Source organism: Danio aesculapii, chromosome 21, assembly GCF_903798145.1.
Source record: "Danio aesculapii chromosome 21, fDanAes4.1, whole genome shotgun sequence".
Classification (NCBI taxonomy): Eukaryota; Metazoa; Chordata; class Actinopteri; order Cypriniformes; family Danionidae; genus Danio; species Danio aesculapii.
In genome coordinates this window covers 11,241,685-11,264,729 of record NC_079455.1, presented here as the reverse complement: position 1 = coordinate 11,264,729, position 23,045 = coordinate 11,241,685, and the positions used below count along the sequence as shown (strand labels likewise).

At 35.6% G+C, this 23,045-nt stretch overlaps 1 protein-coding gene across 5 annotated transcripts in view; it reads right to left on the bottom strand.

The window, feature by feature from the left end:
- The window catches only part of amot (angiomotin), a 63,870-nt gene that overhangs the window by 24,419 nt on the left and 16,406 nt on the right, over positions 1-23,045 (bottom strand). Inside the window, exons 1-8 of one of the 5 annotated variants that reach the window (XM_056445835.1) lie at positions 17,252-17,356; positions 13,636-13,779; positions 12,489-12,549; positions 10,665-11,649; positions 9,618-10,128; positions 8,950-9,094; positions 2,612-2,704; positions 2,298-2,443 (exon numbers count right to left, since the gene is read on the bottom strand). In XM_056445835.1, the coding sequence (XP_056301810.1) occupies positions 2,298-2,443; positions 2,612-2,704; positions 8,950-9,094; positions 9,618-10,128; positions 10,665-11,649; positions 12,489-12,549 (1,941 nt within the window). In that variant the 5' untranslated portion in view covers positions 13,636-13,779; positions 17,252-17,356. Of the gene's footprint in view, positions 1-2,297; positions 2,444-2,611; positions 2,705-8,949; positions 9,095-9,617; positions 10,129-10,664; positions 11,650-12,488; positions 13,106-13,635; positions 13,780-17,251; positions 17,357-23,045 lie in introns of those variants that run through there. The other 4 variants (XM_056445836.1, XM_056445838.1, XM_056445837.1 and 1 more) reach the window with 4 other exon arrangements.

Genomic DNA, 23,045 nt, shown 5'->3' with positions numbered 1-23,045 from the left:
CATACACAATTATATTTTTTTCTTCACAACACAAGAATTCTTAAATTAAAATGAGTAAATAAATGTATATTTATACAGTATATTATTTGTAAAACAATTTTGTCCTTTAATACAAGCAGTCGGATATGTGAACTGTACCTTTAATTTGACCTGCTTAACGAAAACACTCTTTTTTTAATGTTTCAAACTAAAGTCAAATACAATCACAGAAGTCGACATTATTTCGCTTGCTTTTGAGCGTTGTCGAGTGCGTTCTTAAATCCCTATGATTGATCAATGTGTTCACACGCTTAACAGAAAGGGCTGCGATTGGCTCTAGAACTGTCAGCGCTATTCACTGATGAGTGATGCGGATACTTAAATGCGCGGTAACAGACTATATGCGCATAATAAATCGCACATTGCGCAGCTATCACAGCTGATCCTTGATAGATGCCGTGGAAAAAAATCATTTTAGAGGAGAGGAAAAGTTACTTTAAAAAAATGCTAGCAGTTCAGAGGTTATTAGTGGTTATTAGTGGTTATTTAGGCATGGGCAATCGCCCAGGGCGGCATCTTGTGGGGGGGTGGCACGGGGAGACGGTGCAAAAGAAAGAAAAAACAAAAGCGTGCCCCGGTAAAAATCTTATGTGCCTCAGTATGCTTTGAGATAAGATTTATTTTATGCAAGTGAATTAATCCCAAGAGTGGTAGGCTAATCCCAGAATAAAGACATTAGGGGCCATTTATATTTTGCGTATGTTGTAAGCACAATTTTGTTTCCTCTATGTGCAACAACAACAACGCTGGTGTAAACAAACTGACGCATGCTCACAGAGAACCATTCCCACGCGGCTCACACGCTGCTCCTGATCCCAGTGTGAATCCCAGTTGTTTACATGCACGCTGATAAAATACGCGCCGCTCATGCTCATACTTTATGACACAAGGTGTCGGCACGCAATGAGTTTTGCTAGTTGACAAAACTGAAGTTTATATAATATGATGATCTTATTTTGACTAAGCATGGCTATGAAGCAGAAAGTAGGGATAAAGAGTTAGGGAAGACTACATTAATTCTCGACCTTGCGTCAAGTCAAACATGAACAGATAATTCTATAAAACATATATTTTTTATTTTATAGAATTGTAAAAAAAAAAAATATGTAAAAGATTTCTTAAGTGATCTTAGAATATCCAGTTTTGTCTTTACATTGTTTTCCAGTTACATTTAGGATTGATTTCTGTTATTTATTTGGAATAATAGTTGTATAACAACAACAGCAATAATAATAATAATAATAATTTTATTTATAATAAATATTAAAATGTTTAATTCCAGTTGTAGTTATGTACATATTTTACCCAAAGTTGGTGTAAAACAACAATTTTTTTATAATGTATATGTTTAATGGTCCTTTTTTATATTACCTAGATGTAACCCTACATTGGGGGGTGGGGGGTGGTTCGCCAAGGGTTTAAAAGAATCGCCACTGAAGGTTATCCAAAGTGAGAGAGACATAGCGCATATGAGATAAATGACATCAGTGAGTAATAACCGATGATGATCTATTATTGAACCAACACCGAATTGTTCACGTCTGCATCATGGTGCACAAAAGAAATAATTAATTTTGACACCCCCTAACATATACATAACAATACATTCAATCAGTTAATAGTGACCGCATGGAAAAGACGATTTCTTTTGTCATTTTAAAGTATTTGCTTAAATATGTACTCATACATGTATGATTATTTTTCTCACTTTACTTAGAACAAATGTTTGATTAAGAATGTAGAAATATACAATAAATATGGAACACTTTTCAAAACGTAATGCAGGCCCAGCATAAAATGTTAATTTAAAAATGCAAATATTGTACTTTAAAGATTGTAAACCTTTTTACTATGCTTGTTTTTCAGATTTCTGCTTGCAATTCGATTGGTGCCTTAAAATGTTGAAACTGCATTATCGTAAACAATGCATTTATCTCCACCACAAATTAAACGATAGAGCATTATATGAAACGATAGACTTTTTATTTAACCCATACGATATTTACCATCATATTGTACAGCCCTAATATACACCTGCAAGTTTATCAGCAATAGACACTCCTAAAGGTGGCACACATATGCATACACACAATTATGGTTGACTATAATTGATTTTTTTTATTTACATTTAGTTTAATTTACATGCACAATAAAATAAACACTGAAGTCGTTCCAATTTAAAATCTGGGCTCTGAAGTAAATTGACAAATTTGAAAAGCAACAGAATATATCGGAGTACAGTATGCAAAACATTTTACCTCTTCCTCCAGTTTGACCACTTTGGCTTGCGCATTGTTTAAGGCCTGGTCACGGATCTCGATATGCCTGCGCTGGTCCTCCGTGGTGGATCGAAGTGAATTCAACTCGATTTCCAGCTTCTCCTTTTCTCTCTGATTCTCTTTAACTGTGAAAGGAGCAAAATGAACATTCTGCACTTTCCTTCCCAATATATTGCAACTAACATTTGTGTTCACAAATCAATGGTAATTCAAAACAAACCTACATTTAATTTAAGCTCATTATATTGCCTTTAAGGAACTTCTGGGTTTCTTGTAGATGTAGGTCCACTCACCCTGAACCAGAAGCTGTGAGATGGTTTTACGATTGTCCTCGGTGCCCTCACACTCTTTTGCGGCGAGCTGCTTGTTGGCTGTTTCCATTCGTTCTGTTGAGAAAATGAGACAAATCTAAATCACACATTTGTCTAATTTATGGTTAAAAATTTTAACAACATTTAAAAGTTTTAAAAAGATTAAATCAGTGTAGACACACAGAACGCTAAAACTAAACCATCAATGGGCTAAATGCACAGCAAGTGTTTTTTTGTAAACTTCGGGAGAATGAGTATTGTGACTATTTTGCATTTCATAAGCTTCCTTTTACAGCACAGATAATGTAATTTAATTAAAATATAATCAGTTAAATAGACTAAAGCATTCATGTAGTTGTTTAAACATAAAACCAGCAGACAAGCACAGAAACTCAATTGAAAATGCATACATTTCCATATTTTAATAACATGGAGCAGAACATTGGAATATAATGTCTGGTCTGAGACCCAATTTATATTGTATCTCCATCAAATAGTAAAGATTATTGATTAAAACTCTTAAACGCTGCGATTCTGTAATGGCATGACAGTTCACCGGAAGCGTTTGTGCTGACTGACTGAAAATGAAAAGTCCCTGTGCATATACTCCATTACTTTATCTCATTACCTACCTAACACCAATCAAGCACTCCCAAATTACTAAGACTAAAATAAAAATACTTATTTCAAAAATGCAGCAAACAGCATTTATTTTAACAGACGCTTCGTGTAATATTCTTCATCTCACCAAACTAAAACCCTAGAATGTGTAGCTCATATTCCAGGCCTCTTTAAACAAATAATAAACCACTGGGACTGGTTGCTCAGGAAATTGGAAAACAAAAATATAACAAACATTTTATATGCGCCCAGTTCCCAAAGAGCACTCTTAACATAATTCACAATGTGCTGTTAAGTCAAAAGCTGGCCCAAATAAAAGGACCCTTATATAGTAGGGGGTTGCTGTTTTTTTGCAATGGAAAACTGTTCATCAAGGAAGTGGGCCAAACGTTAAAACAATATTTCCCCCTGTGTAAAGTCAACCAGACTGTGAGACGAGCATTCCAGAATCAAATGCCTTTCCTCACTGTGCCTTTGTGCCTCTCAATAGTATCAAGATTCTCTTCTGGATAAAAACACATTTAAAAGAAAAAGAAAATTAAGCCATGCATATATGCCAAGAATTTGCCAAAAAAAAAGTCTGAACACATCTCAGCTTGTATTAGCACAAGGTATGCATCAAAGTTAAAGGTTTTGACTGGGGGTTTGTTGTCCCTGACCCCAAAAATAAGCCTTTGCAAACAACACTAATTATTGACAGTAAGAAAATCTACTTCTATCAAATCTGGTCTTGAACAATAGCAGAAGTAGTATTTCGGGCTACAGAAAATATGAGAAACATGGAGTGGAAGAAAGAAATGCAAGAGAGAGAGAGAGAAGAAAAAATTCAGTAAAACTCCGGGAGCTCCCTGTGGACAAAGTCTGGGCATGCTGCCATAAGTCAGGGTTTCTCTGTTTTCTGCTGGACTAAAGAACACAGCGAGGCATGATCGTAGAGGTGGCCACAATCAGGAAGAGTGGGCCTGCTGACAGCAACAGAGAAATGAGGCTGAGAGACTGTTGCTTTGGTTTAGACTCCAATAGATACTACACAGAGCCACGAGATACACAAAAGCAAAGCAAATTGAATGAAAATTCAAATGATTTGAACTTGAGAAGAAGCCTCTTTGAATGGGAATGGCAGAATGTTGGAGGCAGGTGGGACCCCCACAATGTTCAAATTTACAGATCCTGCAGTTTTTCAGACCATGCAAAAATTATGTTATTAATTACTCACCCTCATGTTCCAATCCTCAGAGACATTTATTCATCTTCAGAATACAAATTAAGATATTTTAGAATAAATCCGAGAGCTCTACTGTATCAACCTCCATTTACAGCAATGGTCTTAGATGTCCAAAATCCCAAAAAATTTACTTCAGTAGTTTAACAAAACTGAAAAAATGACATTGTACACCAATGTCTTCCACATTCCACACAATGTCCTCCTAAGAGCATTATAATGCTTGTATGTTGCACTAGCTCATAATAACCGATTCAGCGTTAACCGAAAGGGTGCATTTTTAACCAATAGACCTTTTTCACAGCGGAATTGAATACAGGAAGCGCCCTCCGCAGCAATGTTTCGCTGGTTCCGGTTTCGCTTACAGTCGCAGAAACATGACAGCGTTAGGACATCGGATGACATTTTCACTGTCAACTTTGCCGTAATTTGGACAAGAACACGTTTTTGGCTTGGTTAATGTGTAAATAAATCAGCATTTAAAAGGAATTTGTGCAGAAAATTTGTCTTACACAAAGCGTTTGAAACGTTAGGTTACAGTAAGGTGCGCAGCAAACAGCATAAGACCTGCTAACTCAAGCCATTCGTTAGCAAAAATAACTATTTAACATCCAGCAGGATTAGTTTTATGTTGGTAGTTGTCCGTAAGCTGTGCTAACCCCCTCCTTCCTTTGTATTCAGGGTCAGATACAGGCGAGTTGCTATCGGTCAATGCGAAATAGGAGCCCCATAATGATAGGTTGCTTAATGCTCGTAAGGTTTACTCAAGTCTGGAAACATAATGTAGCTCCAACTCGCTGGAAAAAATAAAGATATTTGTTGTGTTCAGTGTTTGAATACGATTCTATTAAAGCACTTCAGTTTTCCACTAATTACTCAATTTTAAAGCAAATGTTCAAAACAGTCAGTCTGTAGCGTATAGGTTGTGTTTCTGAATCTTCAGGTTAAAGTTAGTTCATGTTTCAGTTCATTTTGTTCATCTGCTTTGAAAGTTTTTATTATTTATTTAAAGAACAGCAAATAACATTTTACAACACAAAAATATACATGCCAGGGGGTAATTATAAATAAAATACAAATATACAAAATGTACATAGGTAATAATTAAATAAATTCATTATAGAGTTCACAATTTTTTTAAGTGGGTAGGCTTCGTTTAAAGAGTCTCTGATGCTGGTAATATACAAGCATATTTCAGTGATCAATACCTTAAAATTTGGTTGCTTATTAGTAAATTAGACAGTGAAGCCAAAAAGTACATTTTCCCACAATTATGAAAGAGGTTTTGAACACTGAAAATTGTTGTTAATTTTTTGCACCTCTTCCTTTTGACTGAGTATGTACAATGCCAAAATAAGTGTAAAACCGTCTCCTCGTATTCATTACAAAAATACAATTTACATCAATTCCACTTAAAAAATTTTGTAAATAATGTTTAGCTGGATAAAATCTGTGGAGAAGTTTATTGGATATTTCTTTAATTTTGTTTCCAACCTGATATTTCTGTGGTAACAGCCACACGCTTTTTTCGGCAAATCAAGTCACCCTTTAATAAAGACATCGAATTAAATTTTAAATAAGGAACAGTAGTGATTTCTTTTTGGAAAAGAGTTCGAAAAGCTCTATTATTACTCCTGGTATTTACTGTAAAATGAGTTTTGCCAACATAAGATTTAGTAAAATCAAAAGACGATGGTCTTGATTAATACCACTAAATAGCATATGGGTCTCTGAAAAAATTTAACCAATAACTACTACAATAATACTGTGATGAGAAAGGAATTCATTGTAAGAAAAGTATACCATCTTTATTATAAAACTGACTAACCAAATCAATGTTGTTGTAAAAAAATTGCATTTTTATTAGTTGTCTATTATTCCAATGTGGGGGAAAATTATGCTTCTATATTAATGACCTTGATAGGAGCACTTGTTTGTGGAAGGCAGATAACTTAACTGGAATTTTGTCTATATTATAATTGCACATCAAAATAAAACTAAGACCACCAATATTTGATAAAACATAATGATCTCCGATTTAAAGTGCATACTGCACATGAGCGTACTCTGGCATATAACTTGAAAGGAAGGATATTCATTCCGTCTAATTAATTTCACACATGATTTCCTCTGTCATGTGTCTTTTCGTGGAAACTGAGGTAAGGATGTAGTTTTTTTTAAGCTGGAGCAGCCGGGAACACTGCAATAACAGCGAAGAGACGATTCTGCCATTCTATCATACTCCGTTCCATTGGAACCGGATGTTGTGATACGCCGTTTCGCTTACCGGAACCAGGAAGTGTGAAAAAGGCCTATTATATATATATATATATATATATATATATATATATATATATATATATATATATATATATATATATATATATATATATAAAATTTAATAATAATAAATAATAATAATTTTATTGCCTGCATAAATGTGCAACAAGGCGACGCAGTGGCGCAGTAGGTAGTGCTGTCCCCTCACAGCAAGAAGGTCATTGGTTCGAGCCTTGGCTGGGTCAGTTGGCGTTTCTGTGTGGAGTTTGCATGTTCTCCCTGCGTTCGCATGGGTTTCCTCAGGGTGCTCTGGTTTCCCCCACAGTCCAAAGACATGCGCTACAGGTGAATTGGGAAGGCTAAATTGTCCGTAGTGTATGAGTGTGAGTGAGTGTGTATGGATGTTTCCCAGAGATGGGTTGCGGCTGGAAGGGCATCCGCTGCGTAAAACATGTGCTGGATAAGTTGGCGGTTCATTCCGCTGTGGCGACCCCGGATTAATAAAGGGACTAAGCCAAAAAGAAAATGAATGAATGAATAAATGTGCAACACATATTTGTTAACTTCCAACACAGTAACACGTGCAACCACATGTGCCTACAAACATATTTTGCCAGAATATTGCTGGTAACAGTTTGACAAACAAGTTGATGCCAAACCAATGCTGATGCTGATTGCCTTCTGGATCTGCGTCATAAACACCTCTGTTTATTTGCACAATTGGAGAAAGAAGCCGCAAACCAAAACTTTATGAAATGTGTGCTGCTTTGGAAACAAGCCGGCCACAAGTTGGAGCTCCAGCACCACTCATAAACACAACAAATCGGCTATAGTTGTGATTTAGTGTACAACCAATGAAGCAACATTTTTTCCATTTGAAAAATTACAGATATTAACAGTTCTTATAAAATATCCATTTTTAAAATAGCCTACATAATCTACGAATCAAACAAATTTAAATATTTTCTTGATTTTCGTATAATGATGACTCCACACCAAACTGAGACTTTCATTTTATAGCTTATAAAACATGCATGCAACATAATGCAATATCATATGTAAACAACAAAATTGTTATATGCTATAGTAGCCTATACTTTACAAAAAGTCAACATATGCGCCTTGTCATTGACTTTCATTACATGCAGCGCACGCACATGAACCATGAGTAAGAAAGGGTAATAAAAGCACACAAGCTCTAAGGTAAAACCAGATGCTCAGAAAATAATCTTTAAAATAACGACTTCTATTACAAATGTTGACAGAGGTTTGTGATATAAGAATTACAGCGGAGTATTGGTTAAATGCATATTTTCCATGAAGCGATCGATTTGAGGTTACCTGATATTTTTATTTGATGGAAGAAAAAACATGATGGCAAAACAACAGCCTATGCTGGTTTTTAAAAAAGATTCAGTCAGTGTTTTCGTTTTGTAATCTAAATTTGTAATTTAAGAGAAAAATATCTAGGGCAGACCTATTTATTTTATTCTTTTTATTTAGTTTATTCTTTTTTCTATGTTTTTTTCTATGCTGTTGTTAATATGTTCACAAATCAGTATTTTAAAATGCAATCTTTATTGTGTCAGACACAAAATAGACACGTCAATTATTTTGTTTTGAATTAAATCAGAATTTAAAATTAATCTACCCAGTTAATGGTTAATAACTAGTTAACTAGCGGCGGTTGTCGGTTGGCAAAATTAACCGAAATGAGCATCCCTAGTTGCTCTGCTGACTCCAACAGCAACACATGGTACTTCCTGTATTAAAAGTGCACACTGACTTGACATGGGAGTGAAGATATTTAAACATTTAGCTAAAGATGAAGTCATATTTAAAGTTTTTACACAAGTGTACTTGTATGATTACAGTTGAACCACTGAAGTCACTCTGAATGTTTTAACAATGTTTCTGGTGAATTTTCTGGACTTTGAATGTCTCTGGACCATTACTGTCTATGGAGGGTCAATGAGCTCTCAGTTTAATGGTCCAAGAAAGACTAAGGTCTCAGGGGATTAAAGGCACAATTGGTTGAGCATATTAAGCCTAGAACACCACGACCATGTTTTGAGATCAGTGACATTTTCACTACTTAGGTATGGTATAGTGGTAAGGTACAATACATGAAAGTTTCTTTCATCATAATCTCCTCCTAATACTTCTAGAATACTCCGATACATTGCAATGTTCTCACCTCGTAGGTCCCTGTTGAAGTCGTGCACCCTGCGCACCTCCATCTCCAGCTTATTTCTCATGGTCTTCTCAAGAGCTTCCCTCTTTGTGGATGATTTTGCCAAGTTCTCGTAAGCTTCGGACACCATCTGGATCTCAGTCTCCATCTGTAAAGAGATTACATTGCTGAGGCCTTACAGAAACAACAAAACATAGATTTTATAGAACTAATACATAGCATGCAACACTTCCTTCTACTTTTATCTTGATGCATCACCTAAAAATCTTTTCTATGCTTATTGAATCAAAAGTTTAGATGGCTATCATGCCAGAGCTGATCCTTGGTCATCTGAGAGCTTATTATAATATTTCTAAATGCTTTTCCTGTAGAAACACCAACACCAAACACTTTCAAACGTCTTTGAAAGTGTTTGATTTAACTCATCAGCTTGATAGTAAAATCTCCAAGACTCCAGAAATAGAATAATCAGATAACCAACACATCCTAACCTGAACTGGTCTACATTTGCACTGACATGGGAATGGTTTCAATTAAGTGGATGTGGTACAGGTTATGACCTAAATTGAGCAAGCTTTAAACATTTCTTTCTGTATCTCACTGACTCAAGGCTCCCCAATTAAAAATTTGATTGTGTAATGGTAACGTAATGTAAACCTTCAAAGTCTTACCTTTTGTAATTTGGACACTTTCTCCCCACACACCTCCAGCTCTTGCTTAAGCAAGCCATTTTCTTCAGACAGCATATCCACCATCTGCTGGGCACGGGCAAGCATGGCGTAAGGATCCCCCTGCATGGAGTGTGGATGTGGGTAATGTTGTGCTGGACTCTGCTGCTGGGGGCCTTGTTGGTGGTACTGGTGCTGGTGCTGGAGCATGTGGAGGCCCCTTGGAGCTGAGCCATAATGATCATGTGGAAACACATGGCTCCGTTGATGGGGAGGGTGGCCTGGGCCGTATGGATCACCTTGGTGAGAACCAGGCCCCTGTGGACTACGAGCAGCAATGGGGAAGGGTGGCTCTCCCGGATGACCCATTGGTGGAGGTGCATGGGAAGCAGCCAAGATGCTGCTGAGAGTGGAAGACTGAGCACGGGAGAGAGAGCCTCCAGACGTAACCGAAGATGAAGGGCTGTGGTGATGGACGGACCTTTGAGAGTGGCTTGAACTCTCCTTACTTGACCTATTGAGGAGCAGAGTAATAAATTATTCTTGCATCTTGATTAATTGCAAGAGTAGTATATAAATTCTAGAGAACTTTGTGACCTACAAAATAATTTTAAACTTGCCTAACCAACGGCTTCTTTTAAGTCAATAAGCCACTGTTGTGAAACAACTATGTACTGCATACCAACCGTTCACAAAAATATTTTTCACAGGTCAACATTCCTGGTTCTCTACAACAATAATGGACAAACTGTCATGCTGTGACATGTTGTAGATGATTATTTGAATTTGATATGCATTCTTTTGCTATATGCCACACACTTGCTCTACAGTGAATGAATTGAGGGAAACAGGCAAAACTGGCTTTTCCCATAACAAGTTTCCTGACAACATGTCCCAGCATTGAAGGGAAGGGCTGTTTTGAGACTCATCACCTGGAATTTTTTTAACAACTGATATCAGGGAATGTAATATGTGCTGTAAGGTGCATCGCACCAGTTCCCACAAAATCCCAAAATTCAGCCTACGTCATAACCTTTAAGGCACACTCACCGGAAAGAGCCATACTCCGGTGGTGGCTGGTACCGGACATGAGGAATGTCAGTCCTGGCTGGTTGGCTTGTACCTCGGTGGTCTGGGTAGAAGTGTCCAGGCTCCTGGTGCTGAGGCTGATGGTGCTGTTGCTGTTTGGGTGGAGAGGGCATTCCTTTAAAAGGATAGTCTGGAGGTGGCCCTCTGTGTGGAGGCCCAGTGGGTTTGTAGTAGTCTCCTGGAAGTCCTGGTGGAGGCAGCTGGGGGGAAAGTGGTGAACTGGTAACAGGAGCATGGGCCTTGACCCCGCTGGTGGCCAATGAGAGCTGCATTAGTCTTTCACTGAGAGAACGTACATGGCCTTGCTTTAGATCCTTGAGCCCATCATCTTGGTGTACTTTGCCTCCATTCATTCTCTGCACCGTGGATCTGCCCTCTGGGGGTCGCACCTTAGAGTTGGTGACTCCAGTCACATAAAAAGCAGCACCCACTGTTGGGGGCATCTGCGGTTGAGGTTGCTGGGGTTGATGGCCACGGAAGTACTGCGACTGAACCTTGGCTTGGTCATAAGTGGGCAGGTCTTCTGGATTCTGCACCTGCCCACTGACACAGCTACCACCAAGTGACCCGGTGCCTCCACTACCACCGCCTCCTACTGCAGTGCGTGTGCTGAGCTTCTCCATGCCACTATCAACCTGCAACTCCTGGCCCTGGGGCTCCTGTCGTGCAATGTGTGGGACCATCGAGTGCTCGTCTCCTGGGCTGCCAGGCCCTGGGTATCCGCTTACTGGACCTTGTTGCTGCTGCTGTTGTTGCAAGGCAAGGTAATTTCGACCCTCGCCATAGCGCATTTGCTCCTGCAAGAGCCGCTGCAGAACCGTGTGCCCACTACCACCGCTGTTGCTAGCCGATGTGTCCTCGGAAACTGAGGCTGCTGCCCTCATTTCCAGATCTCGTGACCTACCCACCTCATGGAAGGAGGAGCTTCGGGCACGGTCCACACTCCCTGTGTAATGAACAATCAATGAACAATGAGTGATATGCTCAGCCACTAACCATGACTATAAGCTGAACCATGACATTACCAAAAAAAAGTTTAAAAAGCAGAAACTGAATAATAACAAGCTGAAAGAGATTGACAAATATTCTGCATGTTCTCAGAGAAATGTCTGAAATCTCAGACCCCAACTGCTCCAAACTCTTCACACATTGACTGCTGGGCACCATATTCTTTAAAAATCAAAAATAAGTAACTTCTTTTGCTAATCTATGGCAAATCCACATTTTAAATGTGACAATTGTTACTTTAACCACTACTAATTCCTATAAACTTGTTAATTAGGGTTTAATAAAGTTGTATCATGCTGCTTTGTAAAGATTGAGCCCAGTGTCAAGGTGTTGAAGTTCACCCATAATGCAAATCAGGTTGCTATTGCCATATACCGTTCATACAACATCACTGTACAAGAGCTTCACTTCTTTAACATGCAGTCATCTGTTTTCCCAAAGCATATGCATCTTAGTTCAAAACCTAAACCCAGATATCCCTAAACTAGGCTTAAGACACTTAGGCATAACACAAAGCAATTTAAAACAAAAATCACAGCTGTTAAAGCATACAAAGCCATTAGGTAGAAACCATTCCATAACATCAGTGCCAATATGGGAGGTAATGTGTAATTCCACTTGAACTATATTAGTACTGCGAAACTAAAGGTGACTGTTATATACATTCTGCTTCTCTAAATGGTGTTAATCTGAAATGGTTTCCACTACTGGCCTTGAACAATTTGTAGTTTAGTTGTTATTGCACCATCTAAAAAGTAATGAAGGGGAACTTATTACGTCTATTGTTTTCTGATATTCCCCGCATTCTCAAGGAGGATGAGGCTTTTTTCCGAAACATCTGTGGTGAATAAATAAATAAATAAATGTAAAGTGAGTCAAAAACAAAGCCATCAGTGTGCAACTGCTTTCCAACTTGGAGAGCAAAAGAAATTGGGAGACAGAGAGAGTGAAAGAAGAAAAATGCATTGCATAGTGACCCCTCATACTTTAACTTCCACTTCCTATCATTCTACAATCTTTCACTCACTGAGCCCTCCACAGAGCCAGTGAGAGAGATGGCCACAAACAAAACAGGATGAGAATGTGAAATCCAGAGTGACAAAAAAAACCTCAAAAGCAATGGAATGATAGCTGATAACTGTGGAACTCATAAAATATAAAGCAGATTTGTCAACAGCTTTATGTTACTTATATTTACACACATTTGTTCGACTGCAACCTTAAACAAACATAGTAAATAATAGTCAGACCAATTTTGATTTAGAAAACTTTAAGAAACACCTTTATTAAAAAAAAATAGTTTGTATTAATCACTTTAAGCACATTCACTTTAAGCACATTTATCACTTTAAGTGATAAAACTGTATTCAAAATGTTCTACACTGCAAAAACTATTGACTTACTAAAAGTTTTTGTCTTGTTTCTATTCCAAATGTCTAAAAGTTCTTAAATCAAGAAGCATTTTCTAGACAAATAAGAAATATTGTTTTGTTTTCAGAAATAATAAGTCAAAATTAAGATTTATTTTTCCTTAAAACAAGCTAAATAATCTGCCAGTGAGGTTGATAAATGATTCATTTTCCAAATGCAAAAACAAGACTTAATTGCTTACCCCACTGGCAGATTATTTCACTTATTTTAAGGAAAACCTCACTTAATTATGATTTATTAATTTTGAAAACAACACAATATGTTTTTACTTATCAAGGCTATGCTTCTTGATTTAAGACACTTAGACTAGAAACAAGACAAAAACTCGAAGAAAAGTAGTGGGAATCACTAGGTAGCAAATGCTAAACTTAACTAACATACAACTTCATGAGGTTTGAATCACCCCACTGATGTCCACCACACCCATTTAGGCTCTTCTACAGTTCTCCAGTCATCTTTTGTCTCCGTTATTAATGTCGACCAATACACATACCTGTGTGGCTGATGTAGCTGCTTTCGTATGTTACAACTGGCTGTTCATGGTTCTGAGATTCACTCTGGTCTCTGCGCTAAAGAAGCTCCTTAAGTTGCTCCAAAACACACAGCCGGTCGGTGAGGTCTTGAACGCCAAGCCACTCTAGAACAGGAAGGCACTCGGGCGAGTTAGAACAATGGGGGTGGGGTCCAAAGACAGGCTTTTTTTTTTGGTTGTAGAGAGAAATACATTACATTTGAAAGATAGTGGATAGGTTCGTTTCCTGATTATAATAGAAAAAAATAATGGGCTTGTGTTTTTTTTTTACTTCCTTACAGACACTAGGGACTAGACAGCAGCTGTATTGCTAAGTGACAAAGAAATACAATACTCAGCTATCTGACTGAGATTAGTGAGAAACTCTGACACAGATATAAAGGAATTAAACCCTCAAACAGGAATACAAGTATGTGCATCATTGTAAGGTACTGGGATATGCTTTAAAATAGAAGAAAATTATGTAACTTTGAATGTGGTGTGTGACGTTGTAATTTTTTATGCACTGACAAATGTCTCTGAAATTATTAATTTTAAAAAGACTTTTGAGTATTCATATATAGCTCTGGGAAAAATTAAGAGATTGTTTCTATTGTTTCTGTTTTTATGGATTTGCAATTAAGGCAATAATAAATAATAATAATAATTCATTTTATTTGTAAATGGTACCTTTCTGGACACCCAAGGTCGTCTTACAACAAGCATTAGCAGCCATACTAGAACAAATTAAAACAATTAATAAAACTTAAAAAAATTTAAATACATGTAAGGAGTTGTAGGCACAAATACGTTGTGAGTATAAAATAATATGATAGTCAATATGGTAGTCAATGATTGTCAATAGAAAGCCTGCTTAAAAAGATGGGTCTTGGGACGAGATTAAAAAGTGTGAAGACTATCACTGCTCCTTAGGTCCAGAGAAGTTCCATAGCCGAGGAGCTAAAAGATCTGGCTCCCATTGTGCTTAATCAAGTGCGAGGTGGCACTAGGAAGAAAGAGTTGGCTGATCTAAGAGTGCAAGAAGGGGTGTAAATATGGAGAAGTTTAGTGAGATATCGAGAAGAAAGATTATGAAGCACCTTGAAAGTGAAAAGTAGTATTTTAAAATCAAAACAAAACTAAGTGTTTAAGGTAAGTGTTTTGAGTATGATGTGCATTTGTGTTTTATTTAAGAAATGAAAGATATCAACTAGTCTTTGAAGTTGTATACAAATATTTTCATTTAGCAGAAAATGACAACATACAGCTATGGAAAAATAAAAGAAAAAAGTGACAACTTATCAATTTTACTAGAACTGTGTTAAACGAGCAAAATGTTAATAATTATTTTATTCTATAAATGTCTACTAACAGTTCTTTTTTCATTTAATTTTTCATTGAGGTTTATTCCACCAAACATTAATTTCTTAACCCTTCTTAAGAGCAATAACATCCTTGTCATGAAACAAATCTTGCCACCAAAATAGCGAAACCCTTTCTATGTTTTTTTGTGTAAGCAAGTATTTTACAGTACTTTAAAAATATTCAAAAATGTCTGTCAACTGTTTTCAAATATTATATTTCATTTACCAAAGTCAAAGAAACGGAGAGATGTCACATCTATAAATGCAAACATTTTTTTTTTTTGTTCAATAGTGAGCCAACCCTTATTTTGATATCATTTCTATTGGGTTGTGCAGTTTAATTCACAGAATTTCTACAAATTATGTTGTATACTACAAACTTGCAAATTTTTTTTTCATAACACGCATGTTTACTTTTCTCATTTAAAATGTAAAAAAATGCTTACAGATTGATAGTTTTCTGCTCCCATAACTCTGTGGTTAGTTGTTTTGGAAAATATAAACAGATGTTTCAATATAATGTTAACATAGACTATCTCTGTGAATTTACGTTTTGAGTTTTTACTGCAAAAGTCAAATCCATAACGCTGGAATTGCATATATATATATATATATATATATATATATATATATTTATATTTGACTGTTTATATTTAGTTTATATTTTTAAGTTTATATTTACCTCTAATATATATATTTATCTAATAAATATTTATATTTATGTTAATATTTAGAGTCTATCGTGTTTTGAATATTATGTGCATTTGTGTTTTATTTAAGAAATAAAAGACATTAACTAGTCTTCTAAATCTTTTAAACAGTTTTATCTTTTTTCCACAGAAAATTACAATTGGTGAGAATAAACATTTTCCACCATTTGTTGTGACTAAAAAGTCAGGCTTTTTTCCACCAAATATTGATTTCTCAACCCTTCTTAAGTTAAAACGTTCATATTAGGTTATTTGTCCCATTATTTGTTTTTTATTCTGCTTTTTTATGTCATCAGAAGTTTACAGTAGACATTTTACTCAAAACACCTACCCACTAGAGGTAAACAAAAGGACTTTCAAGCAGTATCAAAAGTGTTTACAGAGATGTGTGTGCACAAATCTAAGCAACATCTCACGTCAAGATGTACTGATTTACATTTTGCATACTGCTGAAAATTGTGTTGATGCAAAATACTGTCATTAAATACAATTCGTAAATATAATTTGGACAAAAAAGTAGACACCTGATTACAGACAACACATTTTTAAGAGATAACTCACTACCAACAACTCCTGAATCACTCAGATACAAAACGTTAAGTTGCTATGAATAACTTTGAATCATACAATGAACCAGAGCTCTCTCTGATAGACCCCCAGCCTTGACAAAAACAGAAATGGGCTACAGATGCCTCACACTCCTGCTGGCGCTTCAACTTCAAGTTCCTTGACTGTTTCAGATAAACAGTTTATTTCTTGAGTGGAGTGGCCAGAAGTGTATTTGTAGAATCTGACATGGCTAAAAGTCCACAGATAGGTCCCCCAATGACAGTTTCCAAAGATTCTGACCTCGCAGTCCTGCCATGGCTGTGTCAGTGACACTATGTGCTTACAATCTGAGTACTGACAAAGGTATGGAGCGCTGTATCTCAAAGTACAGTACATGCTGCAAAAAAACGAGTTTTTGTCTTGTTTCTAGCCCAAATATTTAAAATTTAAGTAAAACATATTGTCTTGTTTTCAGAAATAACATAAAAATTTATGTTTTCCTTAAAACATGTTAAATAATGCGCCACTAGGATAAGTTAAATATTCTCATTTAAACAAAAGTGAAAACAAAACTATTTACTTACCCCATTGGCAGATTATTAAAGGAAAAACTCACTTAATTTTGACATTTAATTTCTGAAATCAAGACTGTATTTCTTGCTAGCTTAAAAATGTTTTTTGATTTAAGAATTTGTAGATAATTAGATTACAACAAGACAACAACTAAGTAAGAAAAGCATTTTTTGCAGTGCAATTCCCAGAACTACAAAATTCTGCTGTTCTATCCTCTTAACTTCATGAGTACACATTTACTATAAACACAGTGCATACACCAAATGCTTTGTCTAGACTGAACATAACCTTCAATAAAGTTCAAACATTAAGTGAAATATGAGCATCCCACTCATACTGCAATCACAACAAGAAACTGAACTGGAAGCTATGAAAAATACAGCCAACGTAAACATAACTCACAGATACTTCTTTCCACCAAAGACGTCTTGAGTAAGAAAACTCTTGAGCACTTGTCTCGAGTCGTACTCCTCCGTTCACACGCTCAACAATACTGCAGCCGTACACACACTCGTGCACTGAACTAGCTAATGCATTCCATCAGGTGTGGCTGTAAGGAGAGGTGCGCTGGACCAATGCCAGTCATCTACACACCTTCAAACCTGCCTGCTGCTCTTAATATTTTGATGCTGAAGCTTGGAGTGAGTAGTGATAATTATTCGAGACTGGGTGTGTGATGCATATCTGAAATCTGACTAATTTCACAGTTGGAAAAGTAATTTGTGATTTATATATTTTTATATGATGCTTGCTTGCCCGGATAAAGTAAGTTGACATTTGGAGAGCACATTCTTTTGGATAAGGAGTTTTGTGAGAGCTTGTGAAAGCAGGACAACCATGAACTGCATTAGAGTCTGCCTAAAAAGAATGGTCTGGGATAGAGTATATGTGAACTCTGATTGACTGAGTTTGGTTCTGATGTGAATGCAACTGTATTTAAATCACATAAGTGATTTATTTAATTGTTTTCTCAACATGTGTGACCAAGATTTATATTTTGTTTCTTCTGAAAAAGAAAACAAACATACTCTCATATTGTTTTGAATGATGAATAATGTTTTAAGTCAATGCACCCTTCGTTCAAAAATCTCTCACTTGTAATATTTACTAAACTTGTCAGTGAACTAAGAGGACAAACAAACAAATTAAATAAAATAAGCATAAATGAATCGTAATTGGGTTAAAATGTTCAATAAATTAAGATTTTGAGTTTAGGCCAAATCTAATAGTTCAATTTAATAATAGTTTTCTCAACATGTGTGACTGAGATTTATCTTTTATTTCTCCTAAAAAAAAAAACACTCTCATATTGGTATGAATAATGAATGATCTATTTTTAAAATATAAGATATACGTAATATAAACAAGCATGTATTCATTTTTCATCTCCTGCATTAGGGCTGTGCAATATGATCAAAATATAGCAAGTGCACATTAGTAATTTAATATAAAAGCAACTTGATGACCAAGAAATTAAGTCATGTTCAAGGGATAGTTCTTACAAAAAAAAATTAATTTCCTAATTTCTTAACACTGAAGTTATTCTGAACTTTCATGAATTTTATTCTTCTGTTGAATACAAAAAACAGTCATTGAAATTAGGGCTGGGCGATTAATCAAAAAGTAATCGAAATCAACATTCAGAACCTATAATCGATTGAGTCAATTTTTTTGATTACTTTCCCTACTAAATCACATGACCCCTCTGATCTGAAAAATGTTCAGCACTTTGCAGCCACATTTGATCTTTATGACGTTATTTCAATGACAAATGTCGTGAGAGCAGTATTACAAGTTGAGAGCACATTCATGTAATACGAGTGTGTGAATCTCTTTGCTCACACACCGATTTCCTGTTCATACACAAAACTTTCAGATATATGTCACCGATTTATTTTCACTTTTTTGTGAGAACAAAGTGACTGTTAGTTTAATTTCAATTGTTCAATGTTGATGTTCAATAAATAATCATAGATTATCAACTGTAATTGAGTTAAAATGTTCAATTAATTGAGATTTTGATTTTAGGCCAAATCGCCCAGCCCCAAAAAAGGTGCATAAGTTGGTGCTTCGGAAACAAACTATAATCTTCAAAATATAATTTACGAAACACGAGCAAGCATTCTGCTGTCTCCTGCATAGGGCTGTGTAATATGATCAATGTAATGAGCAACTTAATGACTAAAAAATTAAGTCATGTTAAAGGGATAGTTCCTAGAAATAGTTTTAATAATGCCCTAACACTCAAGTAATTTTAATCTTCTGTTGACCACATAAAAAAAAAAAAAAAAAAAAAAAAAAAAAAAAAATATATATATATATATATATATATATATATATATATATATATATATATATATATATATATATATATATATATATATATATATATATATATATATATATATATATATATATATATATATATATATATATATATATATATATATCGAAATACCGGAAATGGGTTTAAAAATAATATAACCGATATTGAAAAAAAAATCTATCGCAATATATATAGATATTGAATTATTGTCCAGCCCTAACCATACTGGTGGAGTAAGTGAAGGTGATATTTATTTTATCATTACATTTTTTTTTACTTTGTTGAAATGTAAGATGCAGTAAAAACCATGCCGTAAAAACATGGTTGTGCTATTTTAGAAATTATAGTGATTCTTTCTTTTCTCTGAAATAATATGAAGCAGATGTTTATGATAACATTTTTGAAATATTGTATCATCTATCAAATAATGCATATTGCTCATTTTGTTCAAATGTAAGATGCAGTAAAAACCATGCCGTACAAATTTTCAATATTATTGCCCTATTCTGATAGTCGTTTCCTAATAAGAGAGGTCTATGGCTCTGATGATGCAAATTAAATGTGTTTCAAAACCAAAAACCACAGTAAATAATATCAAAATAGTACATGCGCAATATCAGATTTTGTGAACACATTCCATGAAGGGGATCAATTGAACTTTGGTTTAGGGGTTCATTAGTGCTTTTGGTGGGGAGTTTGTCAGAATATTTGTTGAATGTTGTTACGCAATTTCAAATTCAATTTTCACAAGAAAGAAGAAAATCAGTCTATAAATTACCAGAAAATGCAATAGCAGTTTATTACAAGTTTTTAGCAAAATATACAACACCAACCCAGACATTGTATCACTTTAAATTATTGAAAAAGATAAAAGGTCACTTTTTCAAGATTAAAAGATGTTGAAAGTAAGATCAAGGTCCCATCATGTAATTCAAAAGCATAAATAAATGAGGAAAATAAAAAATAAAATAAAAACATGAATCACAAAATACGCAAAACTGCATGAAAAAAAAATTACGCATATTTTTTACAGTGCAGCAAGGTGTAAAATAAAGTGGCCACTAAGCGTACCTTAATTGAATTAAAAAGGTTTGTACTGTATCAGTTCATGACCCATCAATAGTCCAAACATTTTGTCAAAGGGCAAATCCCTAAAAAATGTCAAGCCAACTAGAGCAAAGTATCCACCTGCTGAAAAACAGTTGAGTAATGTAGAAGCAGGTGGCAAACCGCAAGTCCTCAGATAAGAAACTAAAACACCTGGCTTGCCGTAACACAGCCAGCAGTTAGTCCTTCCTCATAATCCTAACTGCTGCTGCCGTGTCTGCTCAAGAACAACTAAACAGAGCCAAGAGCAACAATGGGTACTGGGCAACAGCTTACTGTAAAGTAAAAAAAAAAGTGCAACCAATTAATAATAATAACAATAAAAAAGCAGCTTCATCCACTAGCAATGCAATATGGCAGGGTTCAATAAACATGTCAGCCATACAAAAATATCCCCTCTGGTGTGCAATAATGGGGCGATAAAGTCAAGCAAATATTTTCATTTAATACAAACTGACTTCCTTGAAAATAAATGTTATGCTTATATACATGGGAAATCCTCAAGTTATACATTAATGAGTAAAGCAATATTTATAATCCCAGTATATCAGATTTAAAATTACACTGAAATTTACGACACATTTTACTAACTGTAACCTGGGGATTCTGAGTTTCCAGAACATTCTGAATGGACGCTGACATTGTCTAAATATTTACATTTCATGCACAAGCTTCCCAAGGCCCCTACGCAGACACTGTTTACTTGGGTAATACATCAGGAATGTGGCCCAGAGTAGGTTTGAGTATGGGGTCACACTGGCATTCGGTAAAAGAGCCTCTGACAGACACAACGCTCCATTCCTGTCCTCATTATGCTGAGACACTCCAGATTCACTGTACGGTGATAGGTTAATATCTGATTGAGGACTGGCATTATAATGTTTTTTTCCACCATACCATAAGAAAGAAAAGGCAAATTTTTACGTTACTTTAGGACACGCTTGCTATTCTTCGAAACGATTTCCAAAAATACCCAGTACTTTGGTGTATAGAGTGACTAATCCCCTCACATCTAATCTTTCAAAACACTTCTCCTTTTACACTTCCATTTTTTAGTCATTACAGTAGAAGCTGACACACTAGAAGTAATCAGAAAACAGATCAGATAAAGGCATATAGAAGTCTGAAAATTAAACAATAAGTACCGATGTTGGGTAATTTGACCCAACGCAACAATGAAGTGCTTATCCAACATGTTTTTTTCTTTTTTTGTATAATAATATAATATAATATTGTATTACTATAAACTTTTTCTTCATTACACCACCATCAGCCTGAATCATTGATACAAGGCAGGATGGATCCATGCTTTCTTGGTGTGGACGCCAAATTTCGATCCTGCCATCCGAACATCACAGCAGAAATCGAGACTCATCAGACCAAGCAACGTTTCTTCCAATCTTCTACTGTCCAATTTTGGTAAGCCTAAGCGAATTGTAGCCTCAGTTTCCTGTTCTTAGCTGACAGGAGTGACACCCAGTGTGGTATTCATGCTGCTGTAGCCCATCCATCTCAAGGTTCGAAGTGTTGTGTGTTCAGAGATGCTCTTCTGCATATCTCAATTTTAACAAGTGGTTATTTGAGTTACTGTTACCTTTCTATCAGTTTGAACCAGTCTGGCCATACTCCTGTGACTTCTGGCATCAACAAGGCATTTGCGCCCACAGAACTGCCACTCACTGGATATTTTCTCTTTTTCAGACCATTCTCTATAAACCCTAGAGATGACTGTGTGTGAAAATCCCAGTAGATCAGCAGTTTCTGAATAACTCAGACCAGCCCATCTGGCACCAACAACCATGCCACGTTCAAAGTCACCTAAATCACCTTTCCTGATACTCAGATTCTGATACTTGGTTTGAACTGCAGCAAAACGCCTTGACTATGTCTACATGCCAGTTGCTGCCATGTGATTGGCTGATAAGAAATTTGCGTTAACAAGCAGTTAGACAGGTGTACCTAATAAAGTGGCCAGTAAATGTATGCTGTACATTATTTCTGTTAAGTGACAAGACTTTTATCTAAGCAAAGTCAGACCTTACTATCCTAATTAAATAATTAAAAATCTAGGCATGATTTTTTAAATTTGGTAAAATAACCGTAATCCTGAGGCCTTTGCCTTTCATATAAGCAACTTCTGATACCAAATCATTAACTAGAAGTCAAGTTTTTATTTGTTGATGCTAAAACTTGGATAGGCGACAAGACTTTTGTCAGGTAGTGTACAGTTGCATACACAACTTTCGAAGCCTTATGAACCGGCTTTGATTGACAGCTTACATATGGCATCCCAAAGAAACTACCACTCATGAGTAGGCTCTAAATTTCCAGATTATTTTATCCCATCATTGAGTCTAAATGATGTGCAAAATATTCCATTTACAATAGTTTGTAAATTAATATTTTCTGACTTTTAGTAGATAGATTATATGAAAGACTTGCTTTCTTTATCAAACAAGTGGATCTAATTAGATTTGCACTGTAAACCTTAAATAAATGTTAAAAGGATATTACTCATCTACACATAATAACATCACTGGAAACATGTATCACCCTGACATTTTTTAACTTAAGCAGAGCAAATAAAATGCTTTCTTGGAATTTACTCAATCAATGACATCAATGAAATGAATAGATTTTGACCTAAAAAAGAGTGTTATGTCATTGGCCCATTTGCATGTTACCACAGACTTTACCCTTTGGTAGAGCTGTGGCAGAAGCAAGCAGGATTTTCCATTGCATTTTCTTGTCTTACTTCCCGAC